General features: G+C 34.6%; 1 protein-coding gene across 2 annotated transcripts; it reads left to right on the forward strand.

The window, feature by feature from the left end:
- The first annotated feature begins 5301 nt into the window (after window positions 1-5301).
- On the forward strand, window positions 5302-14731 carry LOC127858812 (solute carrier family 22 member 6-like). 2 transcript variants are annotated; one of them, XM_052396102.1, is made up of 9 exons: window positions 5302-5999; window positions 8671-8876; window positions 9263-9472; window positions 9936-10178; window positions 11964-12098; window positions 12560-12642; window positions 12984-13101; window positions 13277-13349; window positions 13753-14731. In XM_052396102.1, exons 1-9 carry the CDS (start codon window positions 5688-5690, stop codon window positions 13903-13905), a joined length of 1533 nt encoding a protein of 510 aa, XP_052252062.1. In that variant the 5' UTR covers window positions 5302-5687; the 3' UTR covers window positions 13906-14731. The 2 variants fall into 2 exon arrangements, with proteins under 2 accessions (XP_052252062.1, XP_052252063.1); XM_052396103.1 differs by lacking the exon at window positions 13277-13349.
- Window positions 14732-16085: the final 1354 nt, after the last annotated feature.

The raw sequence follows: 16085 nt of genomic DNA on the forward strand, positions 1-16085 counted from the left end.
TTACTAAATGAATATGAATGTGGATTAGCACTAAAAGAAATGCAAAGTAACAAAAATCCAGGTTCTGATGGTATCACCATTGAGTTTTATAAAATATTTTGGAATGATATCAAAACACATTTAATAATTCACTAAACTATTCATATAATAATGAAAACTTAACTACGCTTCAAAAACAAGGTATAATATCACTCATTCCAAAACCTGGAAAAAAACTTAGAATCCTTATCGAACTGGCGCCCAATTAGTTTACTAAACAATGATTACAAATTGCAACTAAAAGTATAGCAAACAGAGTTAAAAAAATATTACCATCAATCATTTCAAAATCTCAATCTGGTTTCATAAAAGGACGTTACATTGGTGAAAACGTTCGTCTTATCCAAGAATGCATAAACTATTTCAACAATTCAAATAATCCTGGTCTAATATTCTTTGCAGACTTTGAAAAGGCATTCGATTCGCTTGATCACTCATTTATGTTCTCTTGCTTAGAAAATATGAACTTTGGTGAAAGCCTCATTCAATGGGTCAAACTATTCTATACCGATATTAACAGTATAATCATTAACAATGGCTTCTTTTCAAACAGTTTTAACATCGAACGAGGGGTTCGACAAGGATGTCCACTCTCATCATCGCTATTTATTATTTGCATCGAGTATCTATCACATCACATTCAATCAAATAAAAACATAAAAGGCATATCACTAGAACCTGACGAAGAAATCAAACAGTCCCTATTTGCTGACGATGCAACTTATTTTTTAAACGACAATTACGATTCTTTCCATAACCTAATAGAGTCGCTAACCCTTTACGGAATGACATCAGGTCTTAAACTAAACAAAAGTAAATGTACTGTGCTACGAGTAGGTAAATTAAAACAAAGTAATGTCCAATATAAAAAAGAAATGAAATTTAATTGGACATCCGATGAAGCCACAACGTTAGGAATCACTTTCACAAATAATGAAAAGGATACAGTTCTTAAAAACATACTTCCTAAATTACAGAATTTTAAAAACTGCTTAAAATCATGGCATCACCGTAAACTTACACTAATCGGAAAAAACACAGTATTAAAAACGTTTGCACTTCCTAAATTAATTTATGTATTAACAGTTCTCCCAAATCCACCAAATGAGGTTATTAACGATATAAAATCAGCAATATTTAGTTTCATATGGGACGGTAAGCCTGACAAAATAAAACGAACTCAGTTAATTCAATCCGTAGAAAATGGAGGTATTCAATTAACGAACATTGACTCATTCTTGAAGGCAATCAAATGCAGCTGGGTCAAAAGATACCTAGATAATACCAATACGAGTAAATGGAAATTATTCTACCAGAAAATCCTAAAAAAATATGGTGACTCCTTACTCTTTGAATGTAACATCAGCAATACTATCTTACATGAAATTGCAAACGAAAACATATTTCTGTCTGATGTTCTATCAGCATGGAGTGATGTCACTCATAACCTAGAAACCAAAACCAGCAGTAAAACTATTTTATGGAACAATAAAGACATAACTTCAAACAATAAGACGTTTTTCTATAAAGATGGTTTGAACGAAGCATTAAATATGTCGACCAATTATATGACTTCAGAATTAAGGATTTTTACTCTTTTGATGATATATGCTACATACGGAATACCTTCAAATAATTTCCTGAAGTATTACACACTAATCAAAAGCATACCCATACATATTAAATCTGAAATCAATACAAATAATACACCATGTACCCAAACAAAATTCGTAGAAAACATACTTGGAAGAAAAAACAAAACAAATAAAATATTTTACACACTACAAATTAAAAACCCTACAGAAAACCCCAAACCCCAAAATAAATGGCAAGTCCTTTTCGGAGAACATGAACTTAATTGGAAACACATATTTACCATGCCATATAAAGCAACTGTTGAAAGCACACTGAGAAATTTTCAATATAAATACATCCATAGAATTATAGCAACACATAAATATCTCTTTAAATGCAAATTATCTAATTCAAATCTGTGTGACTTCTGCAGTGAAAACATCGAAACTATAGAACATCTTTTTTGGGAGTGCAAACACATCCAGCCTATTTGGAATCAATTAGCAATTTTTCTTGAACAACAGCAACTAAACGTTAAACTATCTTTCTTAAATGTAAGTTTCGGAATTAACTCATTGAAATCAATAGACTGTAATAATATTGTTAATTTTATTCTTATAATGATGAAATATTTTATCTTTATTATGAAGTACAAAAAACAAGTACCAAATTTTAATTGTTTTGTCCATAGTCTTAAACTAAAAATCCAGATTGAGAAAGAAATAGCCCTCAGTAATGACAGATTACAAATCTTTAAACAAAAATGGAATCGGATTAAATTCTCATAATGTTTGTCCACTTATATACATTTCACTCTTATGTTAGTTTATCTTTCTAAAATATATATTTTTTTTTTATTTTTTTAATTTTTTTTTCAATCTTATAAGATCATTGTGAATGTACAACAAAAAACACAAGTCCAGTATGCTTTCTTCCAACTTTATACAACTCATCATTTTTCATAACTATTCTTCTGTTGTTCTTTCCTTTTCTCTTTGAAAAAAATATATACATATTAGCATATCTTGTATAACATGTCTGAATTTATTGCTTTGTACAATCACTATACTATGTTGTATGATCATATATGACATACATGTATACATTGTATGTATTATATTGAATAAAAAAAAAAAAAAAAAAAAAAATGTACGATGTGAACCTAAATTTAGTTTTAGTGCAGATTCGTTCATACGACACACAGACACAATTTTGTTTTACGGATCATTTCGGCTTACAGGACTGGGTGAGTCACGTAAAATATTGAATATAAAATATATTTTTTAAACAACTGGTAGCAAGATGAGTTGCAGATAATTGGTCAGTAACCACATTTTAACTAACTTTTTTGACCTGTTAATTCTTTTCAGCTCAATTCAACAGTGAAAAATTCCCATAATATCACTTTAAGTAACATAAAAATCGGCTCAGACTGGCCATGGAAAGAATTGTGATATTATAGTGAAGAGATTTCCACTTGATATAAACGTACACTGTCTATGCCGAACAGAACTCATAAAGGTACAGCTACAAATGAAGTGTGAAGGTTGCAATCCCTTTATTTTAGAGCCAATATTAAAGCGGAGACAGTGCCATTGACCCGTTTTATATAAGAGATCACATTGACCTTTAACCTAATGTCCTAAAACAGGGCGTGACGTGTGAAAGTCATCAAGGTGCATGTACACATGAAATTTGAAGGCTGTAGGTGGAAGCAAATCAATTCTCGAGCCTATGCTAAAGTTTTCTATAAGAGATCACAGTGACCTTGACCTTTGACCTAGTGACCTACAAGACGGTGGGGTGTATATATAAAGCTAATAAGGTTGCATCAACATATGAAATTTGAAGGTTGTATGTTCATTTGTTCAAAATTTATTTTATGAAAATAAATCGGGCGGACAGACGGACAAAAATTCGGGACGGACGTAACGTATTGGGACAAGGAAGGTCGGGACAAACTGATTCCTATATAGCCCCCAAACAGAGTTTGTGGCGGTATAATAATGTCGGGGTGTCGGCAACATTAGCATTGTAATACAATGTAATTTAAGCACAAACTGGCAAACGAGTTAGTTATTAAGATAAAACTCTCAGCTTTACATATCTAAAGTGGACATTGAATAACCACTTTATATATCTGACAAAGGATTCAAGTTTCTGAAATGATGTTGGATGAAAGGCAAAGAATATCATAGAATGCATTAAAAAGCATTAAAAGTACAGATGTATGCACATGTGCCCACTTACACTTACTATAGGTCTTAACAAAGCAAAGAAATTGCAACAAAATGGCTGAAAATTAAGGTTTTTGTAACGAAAAAGAATCATTAAGTCACTGCCCACATAAGGTTTCCTGGTCTTCCCCAGATAGTATCCATGTTTTCCCAACATGGTCATTAAAAACGCAAATTTCTCCACAATAAATAGTTTTCTGGAGAAACCCTGCTGAGATTTTATGGCAGACATGTGATAGTTTGTATAAATCCTTGAATTATTGTTGTGACTTGCAAATTAAAGCAGTTTTTCTCCCCTAAATGCCTGAACATGGCCCGTTTTGCCCGATCTTCTACTTCAGGGAGCCACATTTCGCTCATTTAAAAAAAAAGTTGTCAGGATTTTTTCTACATGTAGGCCAATACCTTTGTTATCAATGTTAATACACAGTTGTTTCAAATTGGACTTAGAAAAATTTAATTTTTTTCTTATTTACTTACCCTATGTAAGTTCATGCCAAAATACACTAACACAGCACTGTCCCCTATGGTATTACACGACTCACAAGGTATCGGGTTTCCTGGGGTGAATCAGTTCTTGGCCACTCACTTAGTACATATAAGTATCGTAATGCTACAGTAAACGAATAACTACGTGATTGCGTCCTACATTTGTTATCTTGAATTAAAGGTCACGGTATTTATAGTCATGGACGCGTAGAAACGCAACAAAACTTACAACTTGTCAAGATGGTTTTAGGTAAGCAAAGTGCACTCAATTTCATATACATGAACACGGCTGTAAACGAAACAATGTGAAATCAATTAAATAAAACATCAATCCTACACATAACTCACATAGATAAGAACCTATATTTTTTCGATCATATCGGACATAAGATTATGCAGAGAAAAACGCGCAACGAACACAGTTATCTGAGTCATCAGCTGACTGTTACGTTAAAGGGACCTTTTCACATATTTTGGCATGTATTGAAGTTTGTCATTAAATGCTTTATATTGATAAATTTAAGCATTGGATCGTAAAAGCTGCAGTAAAAAACAAGAATAAAATTAAGAAAGAAAAAAGTAACCCTCGACTGGGCTCGAACCACTGACCTCTGGAGTAAAAGTCTATCGCTTAGACCACTCGGCCATGCACGCTCACACAATGAGTGATGAATTTTATACGATATATATGCAATTCTCGTAGTAGCACAAAATATAACGACAACAACAAAACTCTTGAAATTATTCAATCGTTGCGCGTTGCAACGCTTTATAATTTTCAGGAGTTTAAGTCGTCAAAAGATGCATATAATGGATACTTTAGAGCATGGTTAATAATCAGTATTACTCTTTCCTCACGAATGTAATAACAACAACGAAAATTTGCGAATCTGAAACATTTTTTTTTATTTTGTCAATTTACCGAAACGTGAAAAGGCCCCTTTAAAAAGATAGCCGATGATGTTATTACTGTTTGGGTACAGTATACACGTAGTATAGGGAGCTGTTTTGCAGGATGATAATAAAGCATGTGAGATGATAATAAAGCATGTGATATGACAATATGACTAAGTTGTGAACAATCGTTAATCGTGTGAGTTATGTTTGAGAAGTTTATGTTATGTTTTAGATTGCATATAAATGTACACACTAGGCAATGTACAAGTTGCACAACTGATTCGTCTTAATATATGTGGTTAACCGCATGACATGTCATAAGACGAATGAACATTAATCGTTTCGATATGTATACGAAATGATATTCGATTTTGTTTTCACCGTGAAATTGCTCGGGAAAAGAATACACAGTTTTTGTATGTTTAGTGATATGCGATATACTGGATAAAAATGTATGGAGCTATAGAGAAAGAAATAGAATCGGATGATATTGAACAGGAGCCCATAACTCTTGGAAACATCATCAAAGAAACTGGCGACTGCGGGGCTTTTCAAATAATCGGAACGGTTTATAACTCCTTTGCTTTAGTCGTTCTATCCTGGAGCATGCTGACTATGGCATACAGCGCGAGTGTTCCGAAGTTCACGTGCGTGGTATTCCAAAATGGAACTAATTTGACGTCATCCGACGCGTGTGACGTAAACGGGACTCTGTGTGACGTCATTAAATACGACGCCAACATGCGGACGATCGTCAGTGAGGTATGGAGTCCCGTTCAATCAATTATCAATAACGTAAATATTGTGTGATACCATGCATAAGAATATTCTGTAAAATGTGTTGATGTATATAAAATATAAGAAACATCCAAAATACAACGGTTCACCAAAAATAAGTTTATAGGTCCATGTATTTGTCAAAACGAAATATAAAAATGTAAACACACGAGTTTCTTTTCCGATTTTCAAGTAATCAAAACAAAAACCATGTGCAGAAAACTTAAATGTTTACCTGATGACTATTAATGCTGTTCTAATTATGAAGCAATGAGATATATAGAAGATATCTGTTCATGTCAGTGTAAGATCGTTTGTTATTTCACGTGTGATCATAGAAAATATATTTTCACGAGTGGGATTTTTCTATGATGACGAAAATTTTCTGTTTCTTTTATGACCCTTTTTCAAGAAAATAATTATCAGCTGAAAAGTTACCATTTCTCCCGTGGCGTGCCTCAATTCATTTCAGTACACACAATGACATCATTATACCAGCAAAATTCTCCAGTTAAACTCTTTTACAATGTAAATAACGGTAAAAAAGCATAAAATAAAAAGAAAATTTGTTGGATTAGATGGAATATCGTTTTAAATTCACTCGTGATCATAAAAATATATATAAATCTTGAAGTAAATCTTGATATATTAATCTAAAAATAGAAAAAGTAGATCCGAAAATTGTTATTTTAAATTGATGAAAATAACAATTTGTTTATTTTCACTGCTGTTATTTCACTGCTGAAATGTCGTTTTTTATCATCAGATATAAAAGAAATGTCATTATTCATATATCGTTTCAATCTGACTATCACAAAAATTATGCTTTGAAAAAAAGAAGTGTGTGTGTTCCCGTATACTGTAATTGCTTAAAGACACACCAAAGACCTATTTAATGTATTTTATATGTCTTTGGACACACATACACACAGACGAGTGTCCTTGCTGTTCAGGGAAGAAACATGCATTTTGTTTTCACTTTGACTCGTTTTGCTACAAATTAGCATTCAAAACCACAGATATTTTTTGCAAATTGTTGTTAATTTGCCGATAAACAACGAGTAATCGACAGAATAAAGAATGCCTTCATCTAATTTTAATACCGTTTGTGTATGATGGAAAATGTTTGCAATTAATAATAGCTTACAATTTATTAAGTGTATCTTTTGCAAGCACAGCTTTTTGACAGACTCGTGTGAATAAATCTCTTAATGTGTGATGCACGCAAAATAAACGACGTTTTTGAAGGTCGAATCGAGGAAATTATTCTCTGAAACATTGGCGAGTGTTGTTATAATTAGCATTTTATGTTTTATCTAAAGTATTTTAAAAACTTGAACATGTGTGGGCAATGATTGGTTTACGGTTTACATCTTGTTTCGGTTTTAATTATCAAGATGTATGTTATTTGCATATATGTATATCGAAATATACCAACACTTCATCTTGTTGCAGTTCGCTTATTTCAGTAAAGCACTATTTATATTGATGTGTTTATATTCCATTAAGTTAAAATGAGTAATCAACGTAGTTTTCTCCAACGCTGACGTCTTAATAATGACGTCATTTGTCAGCGAATGTTTTAAAAAAAAAATATTTTGGAATGAAAGCGCGATGCGCGTTGAATTCATTTAAGTTCATAAAAATAATTTTAAGATTGTTGTACCATCCCTACACCTTCGAAGATACGTTTTACACATACATTTACCATGCCTTGCTGACGGTAGTCAATGTCATTTTGATATATAAGGGAGAGAACTGCTACTCACACATTATATCCAAAAACAGAGGAGCCACTTGTTTTTGTTGTAGTGTTATCACAGCATAAACAAAAAACAAGAACACGCACTTCATTTCAATTTTCAAAGTTTGATTTTCGTAGTACATTGTATTTAGATTGTGTTTTGTTTTATAATAAGTACAACGTACAACGAACAATGCTATAAAGAAATTAATGTTGTTTTCTGTATTTTGCATTAGTTTGGATTATTTGTAATGGGAATACTAACTAACAGGTGTGTATTTTCGTTTTAAATTTTGTTTCATTCAAAACTCAAAACGAAAAGGCAGTAATTACACAGACCAGAAAATATGTTGTTGTTTTTTCTAGCAGTTGGTGCAATATGTTTATAATGTTAGGCATTTATATTTCGCGGAAATTTATTTCCCAATTTATCGACTCGTTTGAAATTAACCGCCTATAAAGTATTCTAAGACGAAGGCGCAACGGAACAGCATGTATTAATAACGGAGTGCGTCTTTTTTTCCCTGCATTTAACAGGATACTTGTCATATAACCGCGAACACTTATGCACAGTACTCTGCTTGAGTCAGAGGTTTGGAGGAAATGAACGTTTACATAAGTTCACCACTAGTCCCAATCAAGTCTTAAACACAAGCAAGGATGAATGGGGAGGAACGTAATGTGTCGAACGTTGTCAACCGCCGACTTGTTGTTGATGTTATTTATCATCATCATCAGCAGCAGCAGCAGCAGCAACAACATCATCATCATCATCATCATCATCATCATCATTATTATTATTATAATTATTATTATTATTATTATTATTTTCATTATTATTATTATTATTACCGCATTATTATTATTAACAATAACATTAATTATTATTATTTGTGTTTGAATGTCTACTAGTGGGGTCTCGTCTGTGACCGGCAGTGGGTCTCGCAGACGATCACCACCATCCAGATGTCGGGCATGCTGGTGGGCGGGATCTTCTGGGGTCACGTGTCAGACGGGATTGGCAGGAAGCCAACTTTCTTCCTTAATGTTTTCATACTTGGCGTGGCCAATCTTATCTCCTACTTCTCCTTGAACTGGCAAATGTTTGCTAGCATGAGGTGCGTCAACAATGTCTATACAATATGTTTTTCTAATTTAAGGGAAGACTACCTATTCTTATATTTTTTAAGCAAATGGACAGAAGCACATCAACTTATATTATCATTAGAAACATGGTGGTTTGTTACGATATATTAGTGATAAAAGAAAATAACATTTGTAATTTCGGATTCATTTATTAGCAAAGAGGTGAAACTTAAGATTGTACTGAAAGTATACGATTTGTAACGGATAATTGGTAGTTTATGAAAATAACACATATAATTATGTACTTCGCATTCTTAAGAAAGCAAACTATTACGACTTTACGTGCATGGTACTAAGGATATACGATTTCTATCGCATGAGACGGGCATAAGGCAATCTCATTCAATAATTTGCGAAGGTTCATCATTGGTCTCGGCTGTACGGGGTGGATGACAGCGCCGCTGATGTTCGAGTACATTCCGAATAGATGGCGCGTGTTTATCGTCGCCGTTCCAAGCTGGGCACTATGGGGCGGCGCCATGGCGGCGTTCTGTTACTGGTCACGTGACTGGAAAGATATCCACATTGTCATAGCGGCGAGCTCGGGGTTGGCGATGTTTGGCTGGCTGTGAGTATTATATGTTCTGCGTGGACTATTTTGTTGTTGTTTATTTGCGGTGTCGTCCGCTTTCGTTTTTTGCAATTGTTTTGCGTTTCTTTTTTGCGATGCATTCATTAGGTCGCGTTGAACTGTGTGTGTGACGTGGCTTCGTGTTGCGTTGTTTTTGCATTTAATTGCTGAATATTTTGGTTGTGTACGTGTTGCGTTTGTTTGTTCGTAGTATTGCTTTGTTTTATATAAGCTTGTATTGCATTGCGTTGTGTTCGATTGTGTTGCTTTGTTTTGCGTTGTTTAAGGTTTTGTTCGGTTGCAGTTGCATTGCTATGTTTTATTTTATTTTCTGTTGAGTTTTGTGCGCGTTGTGATATATGTGTTTCATAGCATTGTATAGCGTTACTACGTGTAGCCTTGGTTACCATTAGGGTTCAATAAAACGCCCGTAAAACAAAATCGTTAATTATTGTTTCAGCTATTTCGTTGAAAGCTTTCGGTGGCTCGTCTCCATCGGAAAAGTACATTTAGCGGAAGCAGCAATCCGCAAAGTTGCACGTGTTAATCGCAGATCGGAACCTGATATCACAAAGCTGTCTGTCGCCATCGAAAAAGAGCAGAAGGAAGCCGAAATGACTAAATTACTGAGGGTTTATTCCGTACTAGATTTGTTTCGATCACGCCAAACACGGAAGACAACAATTTTGTTTGCATTGATATGGTACAACATATTGATATTTTATTGTTTGTTTTTTTTACAAAAATGTTTCAGTAATCTATTAACAAGAATATTAAGTAACTTTCGAACGTGTATTTAACCAATTGAACACAACTTAAAGTAGATGCGTTATAGACATAAACTGTGGCCCGGATGGTTTTTTTATGCACATTTTGACCTTCGACACGATAGTGTGGCATTCACCTTTGAACTGGGGATACAGTGTTGCACACGATATACAGAATCGACACGATGACGGACGTTTGTCAAGTAAGTACATTATGCGGGCCATATGTCCTGGGTCGATCCTGAGAACCGGGGAACAGAACTGTTCTGAGCATATTTAGTGATATTTCCGAATCCATTTTCGATCTTGGCCAAGTTATAATTACAACAAAATATTCTGAGAAAGTCTCGTGATGATTGGACGAAAAATACTACTTTTAGAGCATCGGTTGTGATGCATGTATTTTCGAAAACCATTTTCAAACTTTGCCGAGATATAGCTAGTATAGCTAATGTTCTGGGCAAGTTTCACGATGATTGGACGAACAATGTAACTTTCAGAGCGTTAACGATTTATACGTATAGGCATACATTATGTATAATGAAACTTTATATCCCCTTTTATCGCCATGTTATTAAACGGACCGCAACCATTTTAAAACTGGTCAGTGATATCACATAAACGATTCACGATAAATGCCAAATACCGCATTTTTTTTTGCTTTGCGTTTTTTTATATTTTAATTTAAAAAACAACTTTTTGTTCACTATATAAATATAAGGATATAAGTTCCTCCGGGCGTGATTAATTTTTATCCCAATAAAATTATTAAGGCAAACCTATAAGTGGACCACCATACTATACTAGAAAAATACCAAGCCTCTGTCATGCGTTTTCAGAAGAGAAGTTGTGTAAGCTTTCAGTGTTTACATATAAGGGGAGCAAGAAATACCCAACACACAGATAGTTTTGACCCTAGTAGCATGGTTTCAACAAATTTGATAGTGCACCACCATACGATATTACATGCAGATACCACACCTATAGGCTAAGCGGTTTCAGAAGAAAAGATTATCGAAGTTTACAGTATACATGTACACAAAAAGGTAAATACGGGTGACGCCACTATAATCCAAGCGGCATTATTTGAACAAACTTGATAGAAGACCATCATATGCTGTTACGTCCCAACTTTTGCACTCTTGAAACTTATCGTTTTAGGAAAGATTGCCAAGTCAATGTGCTATAACGGTCTATTAAAATCATGTAATACATGTGATGTCTCCATTTTGACCCCAATGGCATAATTTGAACAAATTGAGTAGGAGAACACTAAAGGATGATGCACACCAGATATTAAAGCCCTGAACCTTGTGCTTTCAAAGAAGAATTTATTTGAAGTTTTCATTAAAAAAAAATACGATAACATATTTAGCTTTGGTAACCTACAAGTTCAAATGACCGGTGCGATAAGAATATATTTAATAGGGAGTATTCTTAGGACATGTCAAAATTTGCCTACCGGCTTATAAAGAAAAGCAACTAAAAAAAAAGTTCAAGGACTCACGCTCACTGACTGACAACACGGTCACATAACCGCTCCAAACGATCACTACGTACTCGGGTGGTGAGGTTAACAAATGACTAGTAAACGCTGAAGTTATAATATGTCTGGACATAGGTATGGTCGGACGGATGTACGGAGATGTTCTTTATTTAATGCTATCCACTTTTTGGACGAATATACATATGAGAAAAATATCTCTCTATTTTGCTTTCAGGCTGTTTTCTTCCTACAGCTACTACGGTATCGCTTTCGGGGTCCAAGAGCTGTCGGGTGACTTCTACCTCAATCTCTTCCTCGTCAGCGTCATTGACATACCCGGCGACTCTCTCGCGGTCCTTTTCAACACGTGGTAGGTGTATCACTCCAAACTACATTAAAATCAACCGGAAACCCGCTTTATTCAGGTTACATTGCACATTTTAACAACAACAACGATCAATAAATAGCAATCGTGATAATCGGCTATCTCCGGACTCCTCCTATTTAATTACTGATCCAGAGTGCAATAAATGGGTAAAATATGATCAGGCTGCATAAAATAGTTGTAATGATAATATATTGCAGTAGGGGATTCAATGTGTTATTTGGTAGAGAGAATTTGTATATAATATAGCTTGTCAAAATACACTTACAGGCGTGTACTCTTATTTCTTCAATGTTGCCATATCATTACATTGCGTGCCATACGCTTTATCAATTGCTACTCGATTTCGGAAACTTGCCAATTCGATGATTTTGGCTAAAACCGTATAGTATTACCTATGATGAATTTGGGTGGCGTCCGATTATTTCATGATAATAACTTTCCAGGGGCGGCCGGAAGTGGACCTGCACCGGCTTCTATGCATTGGGAGGCGTGTTTGCGTTGCTTGTTGGAATATTCAAATTCCTAAGTAAGTTTGACTTCGCGAAATCTGGCTCTCCGGTTAGCGCAGATGCTTGTCCATAATCTTTTCCACCTGCTGACCCGGGTTCGATCCCCGCTCTTATTGTGTGCAAAGGTTTTTGTGCTCAGCATGGGGTTCTAGGTATCCGGTTCCCTCCGGACCGAAAGACACCACATCAAAACTGAAAATATTTAAGTTAAATCTGAATAGCTTGAAATTGCAGCTTTGATTTAAAATTTGTCCTAATTTTCGAGAGTCTGCTGATTTAATAATGCATGAGTGCTGTGATCAGTTTATTTTTGTTGTAAATGCATTCAAGTTATCCAAATATCGCTTCGTCTCTTCAGACCTGTCAATTTCCGGTACGTCAATGAACGTTCTCGCCCTAGGCGCCAAGCTTTTTGTGAGCGCTGCGTGGAGTATGAACACGCTGTGGGCTCAGGAGTCCTTTCCAACGGTCGTCAGGTGAGAATGGTTGTCATGGACATGGTTGCCATGGAAATCTGTATGTGTGAATGATAATGCGTGAGCGTGGAAGTCTAAATAATTTTATAAATCTATAATATCCATAATAGAGTGAAAAAAAGAATAGCAATATTGTTAAGGCGTTCAAAATTTGCGTGTATTTGTTTCCACGCAGATTCATTGGCGGAGGGTTCGTCAGTTCCGTATCCAGGGTGGGATCCATGGTGGCCCCGCAGATAATCACGCTGGTAACATGCGGGTCTAGTTGAAAGACTGTTGGTGCAATTCGACAACATTTACTGATGTTTTTCAGATATCGGTTTTGAGGGCATTGGATTATAATGAAAACAATTACTGTAGTTAAGTACACACAAGAACTCAAGAAGGTGACCCGTATAAGAGCGCATCATAATGAAACTTATCTGAATATCATATTAATATTAAAACAAAATTGCATCACTGTTGCTTATGGGAACTACAAAACCAACTTCCCATCGGAATTCCAAAACCTTTGTTTAATTCTCGTCGATTTATGTTTATATTGCAATGCTTCTTCAAAATTGTACTAAAAAGTGTAAATGACAACTTTTTTTTCTGATAATAAATAATTTTATAAATCTTTCAAACAGTTAAAGTATTTTCTCTCTTCAGAGTCGGGATATCAAAGGACTGCTGTTTCTGGTTTGCGGCATTGTATGTCTGCTATCCACTGGTATGTGCGTATTACTGGACGAAACGAAGAACCGCGACCTTCCGGATATCCTTCAGCCTTTAAACACGGACAAAAAGCGCGAAAATGAATAACATGAGAAAATTTTGACATTTCGTAACGTGAGTTTATTACTTAGATAAATATTGACAAGTTTTTGGAAACGAGTAAATGGAATACCACGAATAAATACTGACCTTTTTGAAAAACGCGCCAAGTAAATATCAAGAGGAAATACTGACATTGTTTTAAACGTGCCAATGAAAAAACGTGGGCAAATACTGACGGTTTTTAAGTGCCAATAAAATAACCAGAGGAAATAATGGTTCTTTTAAACGCGCCAATGAAATAACACTACGAAAGAATGACATTTTTTTGAGAGCGCCAACTGAATAACGCAAACAATACTGACATTTGTTGTAAATAAAATGAATAAAACCAGGAAATACTTATATTTAAAACGATTGAACTGAAGAATGTGCGGGTCACTGATGTTTTGAAACGATTTAAATGAAGATTGCAATGAAATACTGACCTTTTTTGAAAACGAACGAAGGGAATACCACACAGTAACAGAGTCCACATACATTTTTGCAGCGCGCCAGGCTAAAAAGTTGAGGAAATGCTTACATTCGTACTCGCTCATAGAACATGACATACAGAGAATACTGAATTATTGTAAAGGGCAAATATTCATAATTTTGACAAAAAATGAACATGAGAAATATGGGAAAATACTCATTTATAATTATGCCGATGAAATACGACTAGGAAATACCCGAGTTTTCTTCTACTATGCCTTAGCATTCCTTACCTTCATCAATCTATCGTCTTTTTTCTGACTTTTTATATTAATAATAATAGTATTATTATTAAAGTAGTGGGTCCTAAAATGATTTAAAATAAAGTTTTTAATAGGAATGGCATAGTCTTTGATGCTTGTCGTGTATGCCGTGTACATTCCGTTATACTTAAATGTGTGATTAATACATGTCATGGAAAATACAATAAGACACAACAACATTATTGACCGCCATCATATATACATGTATTTCAAAAGTATAAGCCGTAAATAACTTTCTGTTTTAATTTTGTCCAAAATGTGCTGTATTATCAAGAAGCTGCATATTGTTACAGAAAGACATATTGGGGTGGGGTGGGTGGGTGGGGGGGGGGGGCATGCGCATACGTTAGCTGACTCTGTTTAAGTGAGGTTAGTTTGAACTTTCTTCCAAAATGGTGTCGTTTTGAGGATTTTCGCTAAGTTGTAACTTCTATTAAACTCGGTACGCCCCCTTTATATTTATATGTATTAATCAAAGCGCTGAAGGCACTAAAGTTCTATTGCATAATCTTAGACGCAACTCAGTTTTCAAAATTATGTTATAGCTTCTTATATCGCAAGTTTGAAATGAACACAACCCATTCAAATTTATAAAGAGTGTGTCTAAAAGCCCATGTCGAGATGTGTGTGCACTGTTTATACTCATATTTATGTTATAGAGATAACGTATACAAAATAACAACAATATGTCTCTTGTTTCGCAATTGGTTGCTGCACTGACAACCATCTTTAGAATTTTGGTTGCCTTGCTAAGGAATAACAAGCCTATAATCATGTACATGTTGTGTTATGTGTATCTAATACTTTATTTATTTTCTTTAAATTATTTAGCAACAATTGTGCCCACATGACATCCTTTTAATGCATCATGTCTTTCTGTGAGCCGGAATTGAATCATTTCCTAGGCTTAATTGATCCACAGTCGCCAGTTTGTACTCTATGTTTATTTGGATTGAGTTTTAAAAAGCTACCCTGCTTTTTAGCCTAACTGTAAACAACTTTTGAAATTGAGTTTCCTGGGCTTAAATCTACTGGCCAAGGCTAACAGGCAACCACTAAACCTGTAATTTATTCATGATGTAAGATGCGACAGTGTATTGAACTCATTCAATTTGCAAGTCTGAAGACATTAAAGGGACCTTTTCACTTTTTGGTGTATTGACAAAATTAAACGATCTAATAATTTGGAGTGTTCTGTTGTTGTCGTTATTTTTTTTTGCATACTACGAGGAATGCTTATATAAAGTATAAAATACATCTCTCATTGTATGAGTACGGATGGCCGAGTGGTCTAAACGATAGACTTTTATTCCAGGGGTCAGTGGTTCGAGCCCAGTTGAGGGTTACTTTTTTTTTCTTTAATTTTATTCTTGTTTTTTAATGGAGCTTTTAAGATCCAATGTTTATATTTATCAATATTAAGCATTTAAT

The sequence above is a fragment of the Dreissena polymorpha genome, chromosome 14, assembly GCF_020536995.1.
Source record: "Dreissena polymorpha isolate Duluth1 chromosome 14, UMN_Dpol_1.0, whole genome shotgun sequence".
Classification (NCBI taxonomy): Eukaryota; Metazoa; Mollusca; class Bivalvia; order Myida; family Dreissenidae; genus Dreissena; species Dreissena polymorpha.

Bases quoted from the DNA above. Each gene is read 5' to 3' on its own strand.
- LOC127858812 (XM_052396102.1), top strand. From the start codon at position 5,688: ATGTATGGAGCTATAGAGAAAGAAATAGAATCGGATGATATTGAACAG. The intron at 6,000-8,670 runs GTATGGAGTCCC...AATGTCTACTAG, and splicing joins TGCGGACGATCGTCAGTGAG to TGGGGTCTCGTCTGTGACCG. The intron at 8,877-9,262 runs GTGCGTCAACAA...TAATTTGCGAAG, and splicing joins CAAATGTTTGCTAGCATGAG to GTTCATCATTGGTCTCGGCT.